General features: G+C 52.5%; 3 protein-coding genes across 3 annotated transcripts; all 3 read left to right on the plus strand.

Moving 5' to 3' along the window:
- The first annotated feature begins 2,219 nt into the window (after nucleotides 1-2,219).
- Nucleotides 2,220-4,654, plus strand: CDA (cytidine deaminase). The gene is made up of 4 exons (XM_036396414.2): nucleotides 2,220-2,493; nucleotides 2,770-2,881; nucleotides 3,135-3,192; nucleotides 3,836-4,654. Exons 1-4 carry the CDS (start codon nucleotides 2,319-2,321, stop codon nucleotides 3,947-3,949), a joined length of 459 nt encoding a protein of 152 aa, XP_036252307.1. The 5' UTR covers nucleotides 2,220-2,318; the 3' UTR covers nucleotides 3,950-4,654.
- Nucleotides 4,655-5,830: 1,176 nt separating this feature from the next.
- PINK1 (PTEN induced kinase 1) lies at nucleotides 5,831-15,294 on the plus strand. The gene is made up of 8 exons (XM_036396251.1): nucleotides 5,831-6,163; nucleotides 8,000-8,299; nucleotides 9,242-9,345; nucleotides 10,962-11,144; nucleotides 11,516-11,679; nucleotides 12,635-12,762; nucleotides 13,500-13,736; nucleotides 14,109-15,294. The coding sequence occupies exons 1-8, from the start codon at nucleotides 5,843-5,845 to the stop codon at nucleotides 14,367-14,369; spliced, it is 1,698 nt and encodes a 565-aa protein (XP_036252144.1). The 5' UTR covers nucleotides 5,831-5,842; the 3' UTR covers nucleotides 14,370-15,294.
- An 82-nt stretch (nucleotides 15,295-15,376) lies between these two features.
- AGMAT (agmatinase) lies at nucleotides 15,377-19,616 on the plus strand. The gene is given in 8 exon segments (XM_036396252.2): nucleotides 15,377-16,586; nucleotides 16,588-16,988; nucleotides 17,107-17,309; nucleotides 18,047-18,095; nucleotides 18,231-18,426; nucleotides 18,760-18,939; nucleotides 19,199-19,283; nucleotides 19,390-19,616. Coding segments are annotated over 8 exon segments (1,518 nt in total). The 5' UTR covers nucleotides 15,377-16,256; the 3' UTR covers nucleotides 19,464-19,616.
- The last annotated feature ends 319 nt before the right edge of the window (nucleotides 19,617-19,935 follow it).

Raw genomic sequence — 19,935 nt, forward strand, 5'->3', positions numbered from 1 at the left:
GGGGGCTTTCCCCCCCAAATCAGTACGTGTCACAAGGGTGTGTGCCAGGATTTGCAGATCCTGCAGGTTTGCTGGCATTTTTTCATCCAAACCTCCCATTTGCTCCTGTTATATCCAAGCCAGTCAGATCTCCTTGCTGCTCCTCTCCTTTTGGGCTGAGCTGGCTTTTAACCTGTTGCTTTTATCTCTGGCCAAGGCCCTAGGACAGCTTCTCTCCAGGAGAAATGGAATTTTATTTCCCCATGGCACAGCTCGGGGGGAATTTTTTGGGGAGCACTGCAAGGTTTCAGCCCTACAGTGGAGTCTGAGGCTGCTCAGGATTCAGTGCCTTTGGCTCAAGCCCTGATTTCCACCTTTTTTTTTTTTTTTAATATCTGGACATAAAGCAGGGAGACCCCTGGGCTTGGGGATGCTCTGTTTGCCTTGGGATTAAAAAATGGAGAGAGAAAGGGGTAGAATAACACCATGTTCCCCCACTTTTAGTCTGCTTAGGGAAGAAAATCAGAGTGGGGTGTTGCAGGGAACGGGAAGCCATTTCCAGCAGCTTCCCAGATTTTCTGCAGTTTGAGTGAAGCAAATACAACCTTAAAATAGCAGCTTCACAGGCAGACAGCACCAGCCCCACTCTCTCACTGCCGTGGCCTTGACAGCCTTGTAGGATTTTGCAGCCAAAATAATAAAAAATGCATGAATTTGTCTGTTTTTCAGCTTTTCTGATGCAAACATGGGCTGTATGGTTTGCTCCCAGTGCAAGGATGGTTTTGGGGAGATGGCAATTAGGGAATTAGTGTTAATGAGGGAGATTTCTATCTATGCTAGCCTCTGTCTTTCATAATTTCTATTCTTGCTCTTGTTGACTGAGGTGAGGACTGTGTTTACTTGCTCAGTGTTCATATTGACAGGGCAGATGTGAACCCACTCTGGAAGCTTCTTTATTTAGAGATTATTGGGGTCAGGGGGGCTGTGGTGTCCCTCTACACTGGTTTGATCCCACAGTGCCACCCACAAGTTGCCCTAGGACTGGTTTTCCTATTTTCCTATTTTCTCCCAGATTTTAGGGGCAAGGGAGGCTCTGCACTGTATGTAGGGGAAAACAACCTGGATTTGCACTTGAAAGCTGAGAAAAAGAGTTGTGGGCTGGTTCAGGGCTGCCAATCCCTCCTCTTACTCACTGCCCTGGCAAGTAGTGAACTGTCATTGCTGGGCTCCAGAGGGAACAAGCACCCTGTCAATGTGTGGGAGATGGATTTCCTGGTTATCCCTTGGACAATAGGGATCTCAGCATCCTGCCCTGACAAGTAGTGAACTGTCATCACTGGGCTCCAGAGGGAACAAGCACCCTGGCAGTGCGTGGGAGATGGATTTCCTGGTTATCCCTTGGACAATACAGATCTCAGCATCCCAGCTTTGGTTTCTTGGGGTGCGTGTGGTGGTCTCACTGTGCCATACTCAGTTTCAGCTCCCGGAGTTTCAGCCCGTCAGAAGCCACTCCCAGTTTTGGATGCTGCTTCCCAGCCTGTTGTGGCTCCTCAGCAGTGTCCCAGCAGCAAGATTTGATGGCAAAACCAGCAGGTAAGGCCAAAATCCTCCCAAAATCCAACAAACTGGACAAAAATCCCAGTGATAAATCCCTGGGACCTGTGACAACCGTCCTTGCAGCTAGAAAATGGGCAGGAAGCTCCTTGGGCAAGGGGAAAAATAGAGAAATCTTTAATTAAAAAGCAATTTGATGATCACCTGGGAGCCCTTTACCTTGTGTGGGCTGATTCCCATGGAAGCACCAGCCAAACTGAATTTGAGCTCCAGCCTGAGGGCATCTGAAATTGGGCTTTTGACCACCTGTGTCTTCAGCCAGTTTCCCCTACTGCTTGTAGTTAGAAGACTTGGGAAAATATAATTTTTTATTATAATTTTTTAAATGCTTTTAATCTTATTAATTTATTTCTTTTGATCTCACTGATCAGGAGCTGTTGTTCCTTCCCATCAGGAATGATTTAAGGACATTTTCCTTTGGAGCCACAGAACCAGTTTTGAAGTGAGGAGGAAAAAAACCCTCCAGGATGGTGGCGGAAAACTGTTCTGCCGGGACAGAGAAAGGAGGAAGTAAATAACGAAACCAGGAGAAATTGGAAAAAATGAGGCAGCAGGCAGGGAGAGGATGTGGGAATCCCTGCACACGGTGCTGTGGGGGCCAGGGCTGCCCCTGGGATGCTTCCCAGAGTTCAGCTGCGTGCCGGGGCGTTATCCCGGCCAGCCTATTTTCCAGGCGAGGAAATATTTAACCGCGGCGTCAGCGGGCAGGGCAGGCAGCTGCAGCAATGGAGAGAAGTGGGCAGCACCCGCTCCCTGCTGTCCCCCCTGGCCAGCCCCAGGGTGACCATCTGCAGCTCCTGCTGCGCCGCAGCCGGGAGGCCAAAAACAGCGCCTATTGCCCCTACAGCCGGTTCCCGGTGGGAGCTGCACTGCTCACCGCCGGAGGGGAGATCTTCTCGGGTAAGATGGGATCTGAGACCCCCCCCCGGGATTTTGGGGAGCCCCCAGCAAGCCTTGGCTCGTGTGTGAGGGTGTAGCGGGGTCATCCCGGGGTGCTGGTGTTGTGTGTCCTCCCCCGCTGCCTCCCGGCAGCCGCCATCCCGGACCGAGCCAAAAATCACAGCGGATGGGAAAATAAAGAAGGGAAGCAGGGAAAATGGCTTTTCTTTGTCAATTCCCTGGGAAGAAAGGAGCTGGTGGGGTTTGGGGTGGCTGATGCCGGGGTTGTCCCTGCAGGGTGCAACGTGGAGAACGCCTGCTACAGCCTGGGGATGTGTGCTGAGCGCGGTGCCATCCAAAAAGCCATCTCTGAGGGGCACACCAGCTTCAAGGCCATGGCCATCACCAGGTGAGGGTGCTCCAAGAGCTGGAGTGCTGAGGGATGGGGTGGGGAACCAGCAGGAGAACCCCCACTGCTCCTCAGGAACAACTTTTGCAACAGCCCCATTGTTTGGGGAGGGAAATAAAATTTTTGCATGGTGTTTTTGGAGGAATTGGGGGACAAATCTGTTGCAGCTCTGTATTTATCGGGGCATGAAGGTCTTCTGCAGGTGTTCTCCCCTCCTCTGACCTCAGGACTCTGTGCCCTTCTCCTTTGGCAGTGACATGGGGGACCACTTCATCACACCCTGTGGCGCCTGCAGACAAGTGATGAGAGAGGTGACAGCTCGTGTGGGGCTCCATGGCTCATTCCCTGACCCCAGACACCGTCCCCTGACCCCAGGCATCTCCCCCTAAAACACCTGGAGGTTCCAAGGAGGGTGCAACCCCCCCGTCCTCAGCCCCAGGGCTGGCTCCAGGCTCCTCAAATTTCTTTATCTCCTGGCAAAGGGGTATTCCAGCCCTGGGTGGGTGTTCAGTGGGAATTCATTAGCTCACCTTCCAGCTGCGGGGTTTTGCCCTTGAGTCCTTGCTCTGGCAAGCCTGAAAATGGGGATTTTCCTGCAAAAGCTGAGCTTCCCACATATTCTATCCAGCTCTTGTCTTCCTTCTGCACAGGAATCCCAGCACCCACACCTTGTTTTGGGGTTGTTAATATTTAATGGGTCGTGGGGCTGTGATCGAGGGTCAGATTCAGCAGGTTCAGAGGCACTGGGGCTCACACTGGTGGGGTGAAAACACAGGATCTGAGCCCAAAATATCCTCTGGGGGAGGTAATGCTGATAAGCCAACCCAAAATACATGTAATAGAGGGGGATGCTCCCTGTGAACCTGAGAAAATGGGGTATATGAGTAATTTGGGGAAGAAATGCAGGTTCTTCCCTTCTTTTCCCTCATCAGGCTCTTCTTTCTCCTCCTCCAGTTTGGCACAGACTGGGATGTCTACCTGACCAAAGGAGATGGCACCTACATTGTCAAGAGGCTGGAGGAGCTGCTGCCTACCTCCTTTGGCCCTGAGGACCTGAAGAAGGTCTGAGCAGTGTGGCCACCACCAGCCTTTGCCCTTAGGCACAGGGGACAGTGGTTTTCCCCAATTTTCTCAGCCTGTAAGCAACTTTCTGGGAACAACACAGTGGGAAATTTGTTTATACTGTTAAGTTGCCCGTTCCTCTGTCTCATCTTCTAATTCAGTGTTGATTTGCAGGCTCCAGCTCCACCTTGCCCCGAGGAAATGGCAAAATCAAATCATAGAAATTCCTTGTTATTAGTAAAAAATGTGTCCAGACATCCCTGTAGGCAAGGGAGGACATGGCTTTGGTGCAGAACTCAAACAGGCTTTGGTACAGAAACCACTCCTGAATAATGCAAAATCATTGCTTGGGAAAGTGCTGGATTCTTCAGCTCTAAAAAGAAGTGAAAGCAAGAGGGAAAAGGTCCATCAACCCCAGCAGTGATTAGTGACCCAATCCAGATTACATGGATTGCAGGATGGTTATTGCACTGACCGTGTCCTTTGCTCCTTTCTTTCCAGCTTGTTTTCCTTGCTTTTATTCTGTTTGGGGTTAAGAAGAGGACAAGTTTTTGGGATGTTCTGGAGGGTTTTGTGCCTCCAGGGTAATGCCATTTGTTGATTGTATATTGATTTATAACACAATGATAAATGAATTCATTACATTTCCCAATCAGCGCTGGCTTGAGCATTTCTGCCATGCCCAAGTGAAATAAAAGCAGTTCTGGTTTATCTCCTGCAGTTGTAGCAAGTGATGAAACACAGGGAGTGGGGTCTTGGGGCTGTCCTGCAGCCCAGGCAGGGCCGAGGGTGCTGGATGTGCCCTGGGAACCTCATGAGGTTCAGCAAAGCTGAGTGTAGGGTGCTGCCCCTGGCTCAGGGCAGCCCCTCAGTATCTGTACTGGCTGGGGCATGGAGAACACTCCTGCTGGGAAGGACTTGGAGATGCTGGTGGATGAGAGGCTGGATGTGCCTCAGCTGTGGGGCTGATCCCACAGCACGGGCAGCAGGGGAGGGATTCTGGCACAGGGTGCCCAGAGAAGCTGTGGCTGCCCCTGGATCCCTGGAAGTGTCCAAGGCCAGGTTGGATGAGGCTTGGAGCAAGCTGGGATGGTGGAAGGTGTCCCTGCCCATGGCAAGGGTGGGACTGGATGGGCTTTGAGGTCCCCTCGAGCCCAAATCAGTCTGTGATTCTGTGATTTGATGATTCCACACACTGGGCTGTGCCCTGGCTGTTTCCAGGGCAGTGCCGTGCTCCATGCCAAGGCACTCCCAAGCAGTGGCATGCCCTGCATTGCACAATGCTTTACCTTGGTTGCACCCTGCTCTGTGCCCAGCTCCATGACCCATTCCATGCCCTGCTTGATGCCCCACTCCATCTCCCCTTCCATATCCTGCTTCAAGCCTTGCTACATGTCCCCTTCCATGCCCTGTTCAGTATCCCACTCCACGCCTGCTCCATGTCTTGCTCTATGCCCCATTCCATGTCCCACTCCCATGCCCTGCTCCCTGCCCGTCTCTATGCCCCATTCCATGCCCATCTCCACACTTTGCTCTGTGCCCCATTCCCTGTCTGTCTCCATGGCCATTCCATGCCCCACTCCCTGCCCCATTCCCTGTCCCACTCCATGCCCATTCTGTGCCTCATTCCTTGTCCCACTCCCTCCCCCATTCCGTGCCCCATTCCCTGTCCCACTCCATGCCCATTCCCTGTCCCATTCCGTGCCCTATTCCCTGTCCCACTCCCTCCCCCATTCCCTGTCCCATTCCCCGCCCGTTCCCTCCCCGTCCCTTACCCGTGCCGGGGGCGTGGTTTCGTGCCCAATGGGCGTGGTTTAGCGATCCGATGGGCGTGTTTCCGGGCACGGCCTGTCGCCATTGGCCCGCTCGAGCCCCGCCCCCCGCGGTGACGCGTTCGTCATGGCGGTGCGGCTGCTGCTGGCCCGGGCCCTGCGGCTCCTCCCGCGGTGCCGCCCGCCCTGCGCGCCCCGCGCCCCCCGCTCCGACCCCCGCCCCGCGCCCGGCCCCGCGCCTGCCGCGCCGCCCGCCCCATGGCGGCCCTGGCTGGCCTGGCTGCCGGCCGCCCGCCGCCTCTTCCTGCGCGGCCCGGCGGGCGGGCTGGCGGCCGTTGCGCGGCGGGGCCGCGGCGGCGTCTGCCTGGCGCTGGCCATGGCGCTGGGCCTGGTGGAGCCGCGCCTGGAGGAGCAGCGCCGGGCTGAGGCGGCGTGTCGCCACATCCAGGTGGGAAGCGGCTCGGGGGTCCCGCTGGGCAGCGCCTGGGGCGCCCTCCGTGAGGGCACGGGGGGTCGCAGTCCTCCAGACATCCTTCATGAGAGAGGGTGATCCTTGATGTGTGGGGCCCTTTGAACCCCCCCATGAACGGACAGAGTGTCAGTGCTGAGGGGAGCTACATAGACACGCCCCCCCCGAAGGGTAGGGGGGTCCTTGTTTTGGGGAGTCCCTCAGACACCGCCCACTAAGGGTAGTGCTCTGGAGAAGCCGTCAGACATCATCCATAAAAGGGGAGGGGGGTTCTGAGGAACCCCTCAGATGTCCCCTCTGAAGGGGAGGGGGGTGGTCACTGCTGTGGGGAGCTCTCCAGACTCCCTTGCTGAAGGGGAGAGCCTTGTTTTATGGTGCCCCTCAGACACCCCTCATGAAGGGAAGGGGGGGGTCACTGCTGTGGGGAGCCCCCCAAGAGCCCCTGTGAAGGGCACACTGGGGAGCCCCCCAGACACCTCCCCATCTCTCCCCAAGGAAGGTGGGGGGTGCTTCAATGAGCAGCTGTCAGGCACCTCCCCAAAGGAGGAGTGCTGGGAGCAGCCCCACAGGCACCTCCTTCTCCCCAAAAACAGGGTCCTGGGGGAGCCTCTCACTCAGCAGCTCCTCACCACCCTAAAGCAGGTACTTTCAAAAGCAAGGGACCCTCACTCCCTGTCCCTCCACAGAGGGAGGGGGTCAGGGCCCTGGTGGTGGGGGTTTCATGTCCCAGGACACTGATGTTGATCCCCATGGCGATCCTGTGGTGCTGGGCCAGGCTGTGCTGGCAGGGCACGGGGCACGGATGGTACTGAACTTATTTCCTGGGTAAAAATAGACCTCTGGTGCTCAGAGCCAGCTGTCACCTGCTCCACTGACCAGCAGACGCATTCCTGAAGTTTCTCCTGAAGAGGATGTTTTCTCTCCTCTGTCCTTGCTGGGTTGTTCCATTTGCTGTCCCTGGTCTGTGTGCAATGACACATCCCTAGGGTGTCACCGCTGCTTTGGGGCTGCAGCTCACGGAGAAGGCCACTTGTTTGTATTGGTATGGTGACAGCTGGGGCAGCACCAGACCTGTAGGATCATGAACTGTGATGAAACTCCAGAACAGCCTCCTGTGTGCTGTTTTTCCACATCTCTTGATTTTCTCCCCCAGCTCCCTCCCATCATAGATTCACTCTTCCTCACACTAACTAGCCCTCACAGCTGACTGCCTCAAAAAGGCCACTGTTTTTCCTGTTGCTGGTTTCAATTCAATTTTCTTTAAAATGCTGTTTACCTGGTTTGTTTATGGAGAGGGAGAAAAGTGTAATAATGCATCTGATTTCAGAAGTGTTCAGTTAAACTTTTCTTTACACAACCACAGAATCATGGAATGGTTTGGGCTGGAAGGGACTTTAGGCCCATCTCTTCCCACCCCTGCCAGGGCAGGGACACCTTCCACTTTCCCAGCTTGCTCCAATCCCTGTCCAGCCTGGCCTTGGACGCTTCCAGGGATGGAGCAGCCACAGCTTCTGTGGGAAAATACATTTATATTCTAGATTGGCAAATGACTCCCCCTCCTGGCTCCTCTTCTTCCCTCAAAAGGGCACCTTTAGAAAAGACTGGTTTAGGGGTAAATTGTATCGCACAAAATATATGGCCTGCAGATGATCTTTCATGTGGTTACAGTGATTTGAGCCCAGTGCTTAGAGTCTGATTGAGACTTTCAGGTTGGACCATCCCACCAGGATGTGTACTACCACTGACACACCAAGTTCTCCTTCACTGGGAAGTCTGCGCTAACTGAGCGGGTTTTTCTGTTCGCGTTCCTTTCAGACCGTGTTTGTTGGGAAGAACAAGCCGCAGAAAGATCCCCTGAGCTCCTTCCGCTGGCAGGGCTTCAAGCTGGAGGAGTATCTCATCGGCCAGCCCATCGGGCAGGGCTGCAGTGCCGCCGTGTACGAGGCAGCCATTCCCTTCTGCCCTGCTCCCCGGGCTCCTGCTGAGAGCAGCCCTCTCCCAGCCCTGCAGCAGCACCATGCCTCAGCTTCCCAGGGCGCTGAAGAGGAGCCTGTGGTGAAGCACCAGCCGCAAGGGGCTTTTCCCTTAGCTATCAAAATGATGTGGAACATCTCGGTAAGGAGCCGGCGCTGAATCCCCCGTGTCTGCTGCTGGGGAATTCTGGCTGGAATGTTTAATACTGAAGTGTTGAAAGTGCTAATTATGGAGTGCAGGATGAGTGTGTCTCAACAGAGCTGCTGGTAGGTGACACTGGAGATGTCGTGTGTTAGTGCAGAGTCCCAGAGCGAGGTAATTAGCGTTTGTCATCCTCTGGAATCGGCACTGAGAGCTGCTGCTGGGGCTCTTGGGTATGGAGGTGATGTTTTGGGAAGAAAAGGTTTTCTGAGGCTGGCTCTATTGGAAAGGTCTAAGAAGGGGAAAGCCACTGCTGCCAGTGATTTAGGAATTGGTGTCCTGTCAGTGTCAGGACAGAGGTGGGTTTTCTTCCTGAAGAGTCAATGGTCTCAGGGTGCACAGTAACCTGCCTGCTGTGTCCCCTTGCTGTGAGTGACTGTCCAAGATCTGCTCCAGTGTTTCCCAGCCTGGGTGACTGGAGATCCAGTTCCTCAATGTGGCTCTTCTATGTTTAAAAAAATCCATGTGGCTTTCCCCATTGATATGACAAGTGAATATTTCAAGATAATCTTCCAAAATGCCAACATCTGGAATCCCTTGGTCTCCAGATGTATCCTGGCATTTAGCTGTGGGCTCTTCCACTTGGGTTTGGAAGTTGAAAGTGAGTGCTGAGGTGTAGTCTGGGTTGCTGATGGTCAAGCGTGCATTTGAAGTGACAAATAGATTTCTTTCTGCAAATAAAGGCCTTGGGGCCTTCCTTAGTGAACTCTTTAAGTAGTTAATTGCCTTCTTTGATCTTCAAGGGAGGGAAGTCCTGGAATCTGGTCTCAGTTGACCCAGCTCCAGACATGGTGCCAGCATCAGGATTATCTCCGCTCAGCTCGTGTTGGGGCTGGGTGATTTCGGAGCTGGAACCCACATGGGGTGTGGTTGTTGTTGCAGGCTGGTTCCTCGAGTGAAGCTATCCTGGATGCCATGGGCCGAGAGCTCGTCCCAGCCACAGGCCTGGCCTTGTCCGGGGAATACGGAGCTGTCTCTGGCCGCAGGTATGGAGGTGGCAAGGTGCTGGTTTTATCCCTTGATTAATTTTGCAGCAATTTGTACTGTTAGAAGGTGGCCAGGGCTTTCTAGAATAGCTGCTGAAAGCAGGTAAGCCTGGGGATTGTTAAGTTTGTTTGCATGCAGGGAATTGCATTGCTAAAGTATTTGGCCCAGAGGGGGTTGAAAGGGTGCACCAAGAATTTGGGAGCATTTGGGGTCCCACCAGGGTCTAGTGGCTGTGCCTTAGCTTCCCTGTGTTGAAATGTGTTGGCATTTGCTGAGGTAAAGGCTGGAGGAGCCACTGGTTGAACACTATTTAAATTTGTATTGTGATGCTTTTTAATTGCACTGCTGCAATCGGTAACAGCTTGAGTGTATTAAACATCAAATTATTTCACTGTAATACAGTTTGACTGTGAGGTTTGAGAACTGGTTTGGGATAAGATGGGTGCTGGACAGGGAGGTTGAAACTGTTTTAGTGCAGGGAAAGTGATGAGAAGGGAAATGGAAATGACTTAGTTTGTACTCTTTGACCTGAGTGGGAAGTGAGCAAATGGCATGAAGGTGGAAAATCTCATGGAAACTTCTAAATTACCTCAAGTTAGCTATCTTTTTGTTCAGAAATGCATCTTTTTTTTTTCTATTTGAAACAATGGAGTCCACAGCCCAGATTGTCTGATTTAAATTTCAAATCCATCCCGGCTGCCAATACAAATGAATAATGAATGCTGTGCCCGTGGCTGGCTGGGAATGCAGTAGAGCAGCCAAAGGGATATTTGACATTCAGGGGATGAGAGATCTGTGTTGCAGACAAATAGGTAACCTGCTTTTCAGGATAGGGAGAGCTTTGTGCCTCTGCCATAAAATAGAGGTTCTAAATTGATACTCCCAGTGTGAAGTTGACCTTTATTATGTCTAACAAAGTAATTGTGTTTGAGTGTTACTCTCTAGAGCTGCTGTGGCTCTTTCTGAATGGAGAAGCAGCCTGTGCCTGGCTCTGCCTTTGTTAGCAGCATAGAAGGGTTAGTGGTGCTTGAGAAAAAGGAAGGCTGCATGTTATGTGTGAAGGTTTTTATCATGCTCTGTTTGTAGTGCAGGTAAAGCACCTTATTTCCTATTTGGCCATTGTGAATAGGGAGATCCAGTTACAGAAGAGCCCCTTGGACACCTTGGTTGGCTCAGTTTGCTCTGGGAGGCACTGGGGTGGATTCTGAGCTCTGGAGAAGGTGCTGGGAGATGCCCGTGGCTGCAGTGGGTCCGTACAGGCTGTGGGTGCTCTGCATTCACCTGGGAAGTGAATGGGCTGGGCTGAGATGCTGGTTAGGAAATAGGCCATGAAACTGCTGCCCGTGCTCTTGCTCAGTGAATGGATTCCAGGATGTGAGTGTCTGACTGTTTGCTTAATGTGCAGTCCTGTAATCCACCCTGTGCAGCTTTAATCTCTCTCTGATGATGCTTCCAGTGCAGAAAAAACGTGTTTGCTCCCTGCTGGGGAGCCCTTTGGTGTGGAGGACAGGCCATAATAATGAAAAGTAGTTCCAGCAATAACAGCAGTGTGCCTGGGATCCCTCAGAACCGACTGAGGCATTGGTGCAATCTGTGGTGTCTTTCCTCTGCACAGAAAACCTGTCCTTGGGAGGAAGAAGCTGCAGCCTCATCCGAATATAATCCAGGTGATCCGAGCGTTCACGTCCTCTGTCCCTTTGCTGCCTGGAGCCTTTGCTGACTATCCTGATGTCCTTCCATTGAGCCTGAACCCCAGAGGGATCGGTCACAGCCGCACGCTCTTCCTGGTGATGAAGAAGTGAGTGGAGAGAAGCTGGTTAACGTGACTTGGGCTCTCTGTCCCTGCAAAGCTTGGGTCTGGGCTGCTGCCAAAGAGCAGAGTATGCTCTTGGAAACGCCTCCCAGGACCTGTTCCAAGTTCTTGAGGTTCTGACTGTGCTTCCACAATGAAGACAAACCGTTCTTTTTAATAATTACCCCAAATTAAAATGAGAAATGTGGAGTTTGTCCCCATTTGTCTGCCCTTCTAAGCCTGAACTTCACCCCTAGTCTGAGCACACTGCTAGAGATGGAGTAGAATCAGTAATGAGATGAGCCAACACTGAGGTTGAACTGCCAGTGATAAGCCTCCAGGATGCTAATTCCCATTTTTTTCCTTGTTCTGCCTAGCTACCCCTTCACGCTGCGCCAGTATCTGCAGGAGAGCACTCCGGATGTTCGCCTCTCCACAGTGATGATTCTGCAGCTCTTGGAAGGCGTGGACCACCTTGTTCGACATGGAATAGCACACAGAGACCTCAAGTCTGACAATATCCTGGTTGAATTTGATTGTGGTACGTAGGTCCCTGAGGATAAATGCCAGTTAATTCACAGAAGTGATTCGGTCACCTTGGTATTCGGGGAAGTCTCACCTGGCTGTGTGTTTGGGGGAAGAAGCATCAAACCTTTTGAATAATTTCAGGTTTAGTTTTTAGCTTAGTATTTGTTATGAGTGCAGCAAGTCATCGATCCTGCCTGTGCCTGAGGTTTTGGATCATTAACATGGACATAGTGTATTGCTGAGATGATGGATTGCATGAGCACAGCCAACATTGACTGGAGCATCCGGGAACACCACATTTGGGATGCTGCAGGAGCCTTTGCTTCAGGCTCTTGGTTCTGTCTTCTTTCCCAAGCCAGAGAGTACAGAGAGCCTCTTAAAATCCCACCCCATGGCCAGGTTAATGGTGCTGCACCTTGGGATGATGAAACATGGGTTGGGAGGAAAGTGATCCAGCATTTTCTTCTACGTGTTCTCCTGTCAGCCTCGAACAGCAGTTTTAATTACCTGAGCTCTTTTTTGGTGTGATTGAGATTCAAAGTGGCAGGAGCAATAGGAGGCAGGCAGGTCTGTGTGATTAGGAGTGGAAGAATTTGGTTGAAGAGTATCAGGGAGAGAGACACAGAGAGGCCACTGGAATCCACCCTGCCTTCCTGGAGACCGGCCCAAGAGGTGACAGAGGATTCTCTGTTCTCCAGGGCTCAGGATTTAGAATCATAAAATGATGGAATGACCTGGCCTGGAAGGGACCTTAAAGCTCTTCTCATTCCAACCCCCGGCCTTGGACAGGAACACCTCCCACTAGACCAGGTCACTCTACTGAATGTCTTTGCCCACAGTCTTGATGAGGGGATCGAATGCCCCCTCAGTCAGTTTGCATTCCAACACCAAGCTGGATGTTGATGTGATGTCGTGTTTGGTGCTGCCAGGTCCTCCCAAACTGAACCCTAACTCTGTGTTGTTCACAGCTGGCTGCCCCTGGCTGGTCATCACTGACTTTGGCTGCTGTTTGGCAGATGAAAGCATCGGCCTGAGGCTGCCCTTCACCAGCTCCTACGTGGATCGGGGTGGCAACAGCTGCCTTATGGCACCTGAGGTAAATCCCTCTGTAGCAGTGCTTTGTGGTGCTGGTTTTCTTCTTGTCCCATTGTTGGGGCTAAAAGTTTTAGTGGCATAGAAGGTTTGTGTCCTATCTTGAGTTAGGCTTGATAAACATCTGTGCTGAACTATGTCAAATAGACACCTTGAGCTCTAACAGGTGAAATGTAATCAGTTGGTGTTAAGAGGCAGAATCAGCTTTTCCTCCCCTCCCCCAAATTTACTCTTTAATCTTTATTCAGGCCCCTTTCCATGTAACTATTAAGAATTTTATGCAGCAGTTGCAACAGTAGCTTTTGGCTAAAGTTCAAGACTGTTGTGAAATTATTTACAGTTCCTTTTTATTTCTTTGATGATAAGAAATAATAAAAACCAAGACACCCTTAACTGTCTGCTGGACCTGGAGCACCTTGCTGTGGTGTTGGTTGTTCATCTGCAGGTGTCCTGTCTCCATAATTCCAGCAGGAGATAGCCCTTGGAACTCTGGGAGTGCTGGTCAGGGACAACAGCTAAAGCCTCAGTGCAATGTTCAGACTCCTCCCAGCATCCCAGTGGGCAGAGCAGTGCCAGAGGCTTAGAGCATGCCAATAGGGAATATTTACAGCACAGATTCAGATGCAACCCACCTTTGGGTTCAATGTCTAAGTTTATTACAGGAAAAATGCAGGTTTGAGCATTAAAAATTGAATTTCAGCACTCAAGCTGTTTGTTTGAGTAGCCCCCTCTCTGTGGCAGGTGATCACAGCATCACCTGGTCCAGGCACGGTGATCAACTACAGCAAAGCTGATGCTTGGGCTGTTGGAGCGATTGCTTATGAGATCCTGGGCCTGGCCAATCCTTTCTATGGCCACGGGGACTCCACTCTGGAAAGCAGAAGTTACCAGGAGGACCAGCTGCCAAGCCTGCCTGACCATGTGCCCCTCGAGGTGAGGCAGGTGATAAAGATGCTGCTTCAGAGAGATCCCAACAAGGTAAGAAGCTGTTGCCTTCAAGATATCCTCTTTGGGAGTATCCCTGGCAGATCATTTTGCCTTGGAGGGCTGTGGGTGCAGGGGTTAGACCAGATCTCACTGCAGGATCAAAGGACAACATAAGGATCAAAGCCAAAAAAGTCTTTGCTGAGTGGTGCTGAATTGTTTCAGATGTTTGTATCAGGACCAGACCTCACACTGGAGGGTTCCACACAACATTATATATATAGTAGTAGTCTGAAAGAGCTTTCTGATTCACAGAGTGTTGCCTTTTGGGGGCTCCAGGGAGTTTTGGAGGTGCCAAGGCTCCATGCTGGTGATGTGGCTGAGTGTAGCAGGATCAGCTGATCTCCCCTCCCCTTCCTCTTGCAGAGGTTGTCTGCGAGGGTGGCTGCGAACGTGCTGCACCTGAGCCTCTGGGGTGACAGTGTTGTGGCATCCAGGACCCTGAAACCTGACCAGATGATTGCCTGGCTGCTCTGCCAGTCTGCAGCCACCCTGCTCACCAACAGGCTGGCAGAGAAGAGCCAGGTAGAAACCAAAATGAAGATGTGCTTCTTGGCAAACCTTGAGTTTGAAGACCTCTGGGCAGCAATATTCCTGTTGCTGGCATGGAGAAGCCACTCTGGGTGAAGGAACCACCTGGAACACGAGCATCCCACATAAATGGCACTTTCAAAAGGCACTTAGGAACCTGTCCTTTCTGTCTGTCTGCAGTCCTGTAGTGCTTTAGAGAACAAGCTGCAGGCCTGTGTTGAGGAGCTTGAGTTTCTCTCTAGCAAGTGTTAACCACGCTGCTTTTCTGTCCCTGCTAGAGGAGATGCCCTTGCTTCCTTACCCTCTGGGGGGATGGGAGTGTGGACCTTGCAGGTGTCCAGAGGTTTGTGGTTGGTTTTGCTCCCATTTGGGAATTAATTGACTTGTAAGTTGTGTGTTAAATGAAGCAGATTCCTTTCAGAGGAGTGACTGGGAGAAGGCACTGTCTGGCTGCATTTTACAGAGAAACAATTCAACACACAGAAATCCAAGCTGACAAAGGGAACTGCAGTCTCTCTTCTTGGGGTAACCATGGTGGTTTGAAACTCATTTTCTTCTGAGCTGTGAAATGACAGCCTGAAATCTTCCTGATGAGGTGCTGCCTGGTAACGTGAGCGTCAGCAGCACTAAAAACCTCACAGTTGTACGCAGGATAGTGGAAGCACATCATCCTCAAATCCCGCTTATCCTTGTTCTTAATGTTGTAGCTCTGTGGTGGTGGCTGCCCCAGGGTCCAAGGCTGAGTCAGACTCTCCAGTTAGGGATAATGCTCCAAACAGAGTGAGGCTGGGCAGCAGCCCCTGCTTAAAGAGCTCAGTGTGATGCTCTGCTCTTTAAACCTACCTGTGTTTCCTTCAATGAAATAATATCCTTTGGTGTGGAGGACAGAGACATGGATCTTTAAATAACAACAGCCATGTTTATGAAACAGTATTCAATTTCATGGCTATAATTGTGTTTAGAGGAACTTGGGGAGAAAATTATTTATGCTTGTTGCACAATAAATTAAAGATTTAATGTGGCTGTGGCTGTGTGGGTTCTCTCAATCCAATTTGGGCTGTGGAGCATTGGTTCCGGGGTGTCTTAAACGCAAATTCAGCTCTTTCCACTGCTAACTGTGGAACACAGTGTTCTACTCCAAGGGGAGTTTCCCAAAGAGGAACAGACCTTGCTGTGGGGATGTGTTTCCTACTCTGCTGCATGGTAAATCACTGTCTGCTCCTGCAGTATCAGACAGTGGCTGATACCCCTAATCATCACAGGGTAACCTGCACTCTGGGTTCTGCACATTGTTCCAGTGCAGCAAAGAGCACAGAGCCTGGGGAACTGGGGGAAATGAGCTCTTGGGGGACAAAGCTGCAAAAAAAGGCCTTTGTAACACTGATCTGACTCAACCAAAGTGTCTGCTGCTGCTTCTTACATTACTGAGCTCTTGCACTATGTTTCTGCTGCCTTTGCTTTGTGTGTGCCTGGGTCTGGCAGTGAGTCCCATGCCCTGGACCCTGTGGAGCCTTTTGAGGAGTAAATGCTGTTGCTGTGTGGTGGAGGTCTCTAAGCCCTCTTTCTGCCATGAACATCATTCCTGTGCCTTTCCCTCTCTCTCCCAGGTCCTGTCTCTATACAAGTAGGGAGCAGAATTACAGGCTGGAGCCATCCAGTATCAAGTGTGTTTGTATTTGCCCAACCAGGGTTTTATCTGCACTGATTAACTCCACTCGTTGGAAACTTGTTTTCCCTGGAAACTCTTTCAATTCTGTCCTCAAAAATGGCCTAAAATGCTTGTCCTGCAGCTTGTCCCTCAAGTCCTTAAATCCCTGTTAATGCTTCCCCTGTTGCTTGCATTTTGTCCCCCCCGTGGTTCTGCTGAGGTCAGGCTTGCCTTTTGTTTTCTTTCCCTTCTGCCTTCCGCTAACGAGACATTTTTATGATTTTTCAGCATTCTAGGTGCTTTTGTGGAGTGCAGGTTAAAAGTACAGGCTGTTAATGCAACAAGTGCTACTGTGCTGTCTGCAAATGCCCAAGGGGAGCAAACTGGGACATCTCCCAGCATGTCCCTCCCACCCTGTGCCACTAATCCCTGCACAGGCTCTTGCCCCTCACTGCTGTGTTTGTTCCCAGTGTTTGCCAGGACTATGCCATTGGGAAAGGGGTTGGCTGGGAGGGTGAATGTGGAGGCTGGGCTGGATTTCTGCCCTTCCCTGGGCAGTGAAGTGTCCGGTGCACTTTGATCCCTGGAGAGAGGCTTGGCAGAGGCAGCTGGCACTCTGCCCAAGCTGGGAACGGGCTCCACAGCACACCTAGCTGCATTCCCAGTGAGAGAGAGGGTGGGAGTGTGTGGGTCAGGATGAGGCCTCTGCTCTGGGCTGCCTGCAGCCAGCTGCTGCCCCGGGGAGCTGGGCTCTGCGCTCCCAAGCCAGCTGTGACCACTATGGTGACCGCATCACACCACAGCCTGCGGCCTCCGGCGCTTCTGGCCGCCTCCAGCTCCCCAGCCAGTGTGTCTGCAGGACTCCTCCAGCCCCTGGTCCCAGGGAGCAGAGCCCCCAGCTGCTGGAGCTCACAGTTCAACGTGCCCCCCAGTGCCCTGCTCGTGGCCCGGCCTGTGGGGGTCTGCTCCATGATGAGGCTTCCCGTGCAGGCGTCTGCGGAGGGACTGGACGTGGCGTTTGTCGGTGTCCCGCTGGACACAGGCACGTCCAACCGGCCGGGAGCCAGGTAAGGGCCAGTCAGGGAAGCTCATGCTTCCCTCTGGCCATCGGGCACGGCTCTCCTGTGGTGAGAGGGGTGCTGGGGCCAATGCCTGGTGGCATTTCCCAGCCGTGTCACGGCCCAGGTTCGGCCCGCGTCAGATCCGCGCCGAGTCGGCCATGCTGAGGAGGTTCAACGGCAGCACCGGGGCCGCGCCCTTCGACTCCCTGCGGGTGGCCGACATCGGGGACGTGAACGTGAACCTCTACAACCTGCCCGACAGCTGCCGCCTCATCCGGGACTCCTACCAGGAGATCGTGGCCTCCGGCTGTGTGCCCCTCACCTTGGGTAGGAGCCCCAGTCTCCCTGTCCTGCCACTGCATCCTGGCTCTGTCAAACTCCCTCTGCTTCTCCTGTCATTCAGTCCAGGCTTAGCAGAAGGCAAGTGATGAGTCTGTTCCCTGCCTGGGCTGTTGTGCTGTATCATGGGTAAATTCACAGGCTCTCGGCTGAACAGAATGTTCTGTGATGCCTCTTCCTTTGGGTCAAAAATGAGGAGGATGGGTCCGTCTGCAAATAAAACCAGTGACGTGTTTTTGGTATGCTGTTGAGCAGGACCCAAAGCAAGAGCAGGTTTTGTCCCTTGTGTCCCTCCAGCTGAGTGAGCCCCAGGCTTTACACAAGGCCTGATTTGGGTGTGTGTTCAAGTTCGCAGCTATTAGTGCTTGGCATCAGTGATGCTGAAGGCGGTGAATGTGTGGAGTAACGAGGGGCAAGTCACCAGTTACAGCGTCCTAGAAGCTGATCAAATACCTATTTATAAGCCCAATCAAGAATCCTGCTCCACAGGCTGTCCCTGCTGGCAGTCTGCATATCTGGTCCTCCCTAAAAGGAAGACCAGGAGAAGAGAGGACCCAGGAGAGGAAGCAACCTGCACATGGGAGTGTTAGTTTTCCTTTGGCAACGAAGCCCTGCATAAATAAGTGCAGGATAAATGCAAAGAGGGGAAAAATTACTTGGGAGCAAAAATAATGAGCACTGAGCAGCTCCTGTAGTGTATTCCCCCTCTTCCCTGTGTCTTGCAGGTGGAGATCACACCATAACATACCCAATCCTGCAGGCCCTGGCGGCAAAGTAAGTTTCTAATCTGGAGATGGAGAGAAAGGACCTGGGAAAGAGCCTCAGCAAGGCTCCAGGTTGGCTGTCCCTGCTGTTGGCAGGGTCACCATGCACGGGACAGGACTAGCGTGGCCACCCTGTCTCGAGCAGGCACGGTCCCGTGGGGCTGGTGCACGTGGATGCTCACACGGACACCGGGGACACGGCCCTGGGGCAGAGGATCTACCACGGGAGCCCGTTCCGGCGCTCTGTGGAGGAAGGGCTGCTGGACTGCGGCCGCGTGGTACAGATCGGCATCCGAGGCTCCTCCTATGAGCCCGATCCCCACAAGTACGGCCGGGAACAGGTAAACTGATCCGCACACAGAGCTGTGTGCTCCCCCTGCCATAAATACCACGTCAGTAACATTTGCTCGGCTTCCGACGGGAAATAAATGCATTTTTTTGCCTCCTGTTCCATGCCAGCGGCTTGTCTCCAGGACAAGCACTCCCGGCTCACTGAATGTCAGCTGAGTGGGGAGTTAGTGTGTGTGGGGGGTGGAAGGTCCTTACAGGTGCACTTCTGCAGCTTGGCCCTGGAATGAGGATTGTTCCCGGTAGATATTCCCCAGCAGGGCAGGGGATGCTCCTCGTCTCCCCCCTTTCCCTAAGCAGGTGCCTGTGTGTCTGTGCTCCCACAGGGTTTCCGCGTGGTTCCAGCTGAGGAGTGCTGGATGAAGTCCCTGGAGCCGCTGATGAGGGAGGTGAGGGCGCAGATGGGGGAGAGGCCGATCTACATCAGCTTCGATATCGATGGGCTGGACCCCACCTATGCCCCGGGGACCGGCACCCCCGAGATAGCCGGGCTCACACCTGCACAGGTGAGGGGACACGCTGCCCTGCCCAGGGGGAAAGGGCTCTTTTCCTCCCTTAAAGGAGGTCGTTTCACCAGCACAGCAAAGTGGGAGTTAGGGAGGCCAGGAAGTGTTTCCTCATGGCGGTGAGGAAGGAAAATGTGGAGCTGATGTGATTTGGTCTGTAGAGGTTGGGTTTCCTTACTGGAATATGGGGAAAGCAGAGCCTGGACCAGTCTGCTAGGTCAGATGTATTTCTTGATCCCAAATCCATTTTTTTCCCTAGGCTTTGGAGATTATTCGTGGCTGCAAAGGCCTGAACATAGTGGGGTGTGACCTTGTGGAAGTTGCACCAATGTATGATGTCTCTGGTGAGTCTGAAGATGCCTGAGGGCAAGACAAGTGCCTGGCACACATGCCTGTGGGTGAAAGCCGTTGGATATAAACAGATTTCCTTTTTTTGTCTTGTATTTTTAGGCAATACAGCCCTCCTGGGGGCAAACCTACTGTTCGAGATGCTCTGTGTCCTCCCAGGAGTGAAGACACTGTGAGGGCAGTTCCCACCTGCCCTGGGGCAATGCTTCTCTGTGTTCTCAGCCAGGCTTTCCATGTCCCCTTCCCTTCAGACAGCTGCAGCCAGCATGGGCTTTGCAGCATGAAATAAATGCCATTGACCACTAGAAAATGTATTTTTTAGCTGGGAAACTGTAGGGAACAGGCTAGACACCCCATTTAACTGGGGTCTGGAGCTTTGGAGCTGGCCTAGGAAAGGCATAGATGAGGCTAATGCCATTTTGCCTCTGGAATGATTCACCCAGCTCACAGGGCTCCTGGAAAAAAACTGTCACTGGTGAAAGGTTTGTCCCATTAGGATGTTGCAGCAGGACAATGAATGTAGAAGAAGGGAGGAGTTGAAGGGGGTCTGAGCCTCCTGCTGAGAGTAGGGAGATATTTGACTAGATTGCCTGCTGGTGAAATAACCAGGCGTTTCCTATGGCAGGAGCAGTTTAACACTCCTGAAAT

This window comes from Molothrus ater, chromosome 23 (assembly GCF_012460135.2).
Source record: "Molothrus ater isolate BHLD 08-10-18 breed brown headed cowbird chromosome 23, BPBGC_Mater_1.1, whole genome shotgun sequence".
NCBI classification, from domain to species: Eukaryota; Metazoa; Chordata; class Aves; order Passeriformes; family Icteridae; genus Molothrus; species Molothrus ater.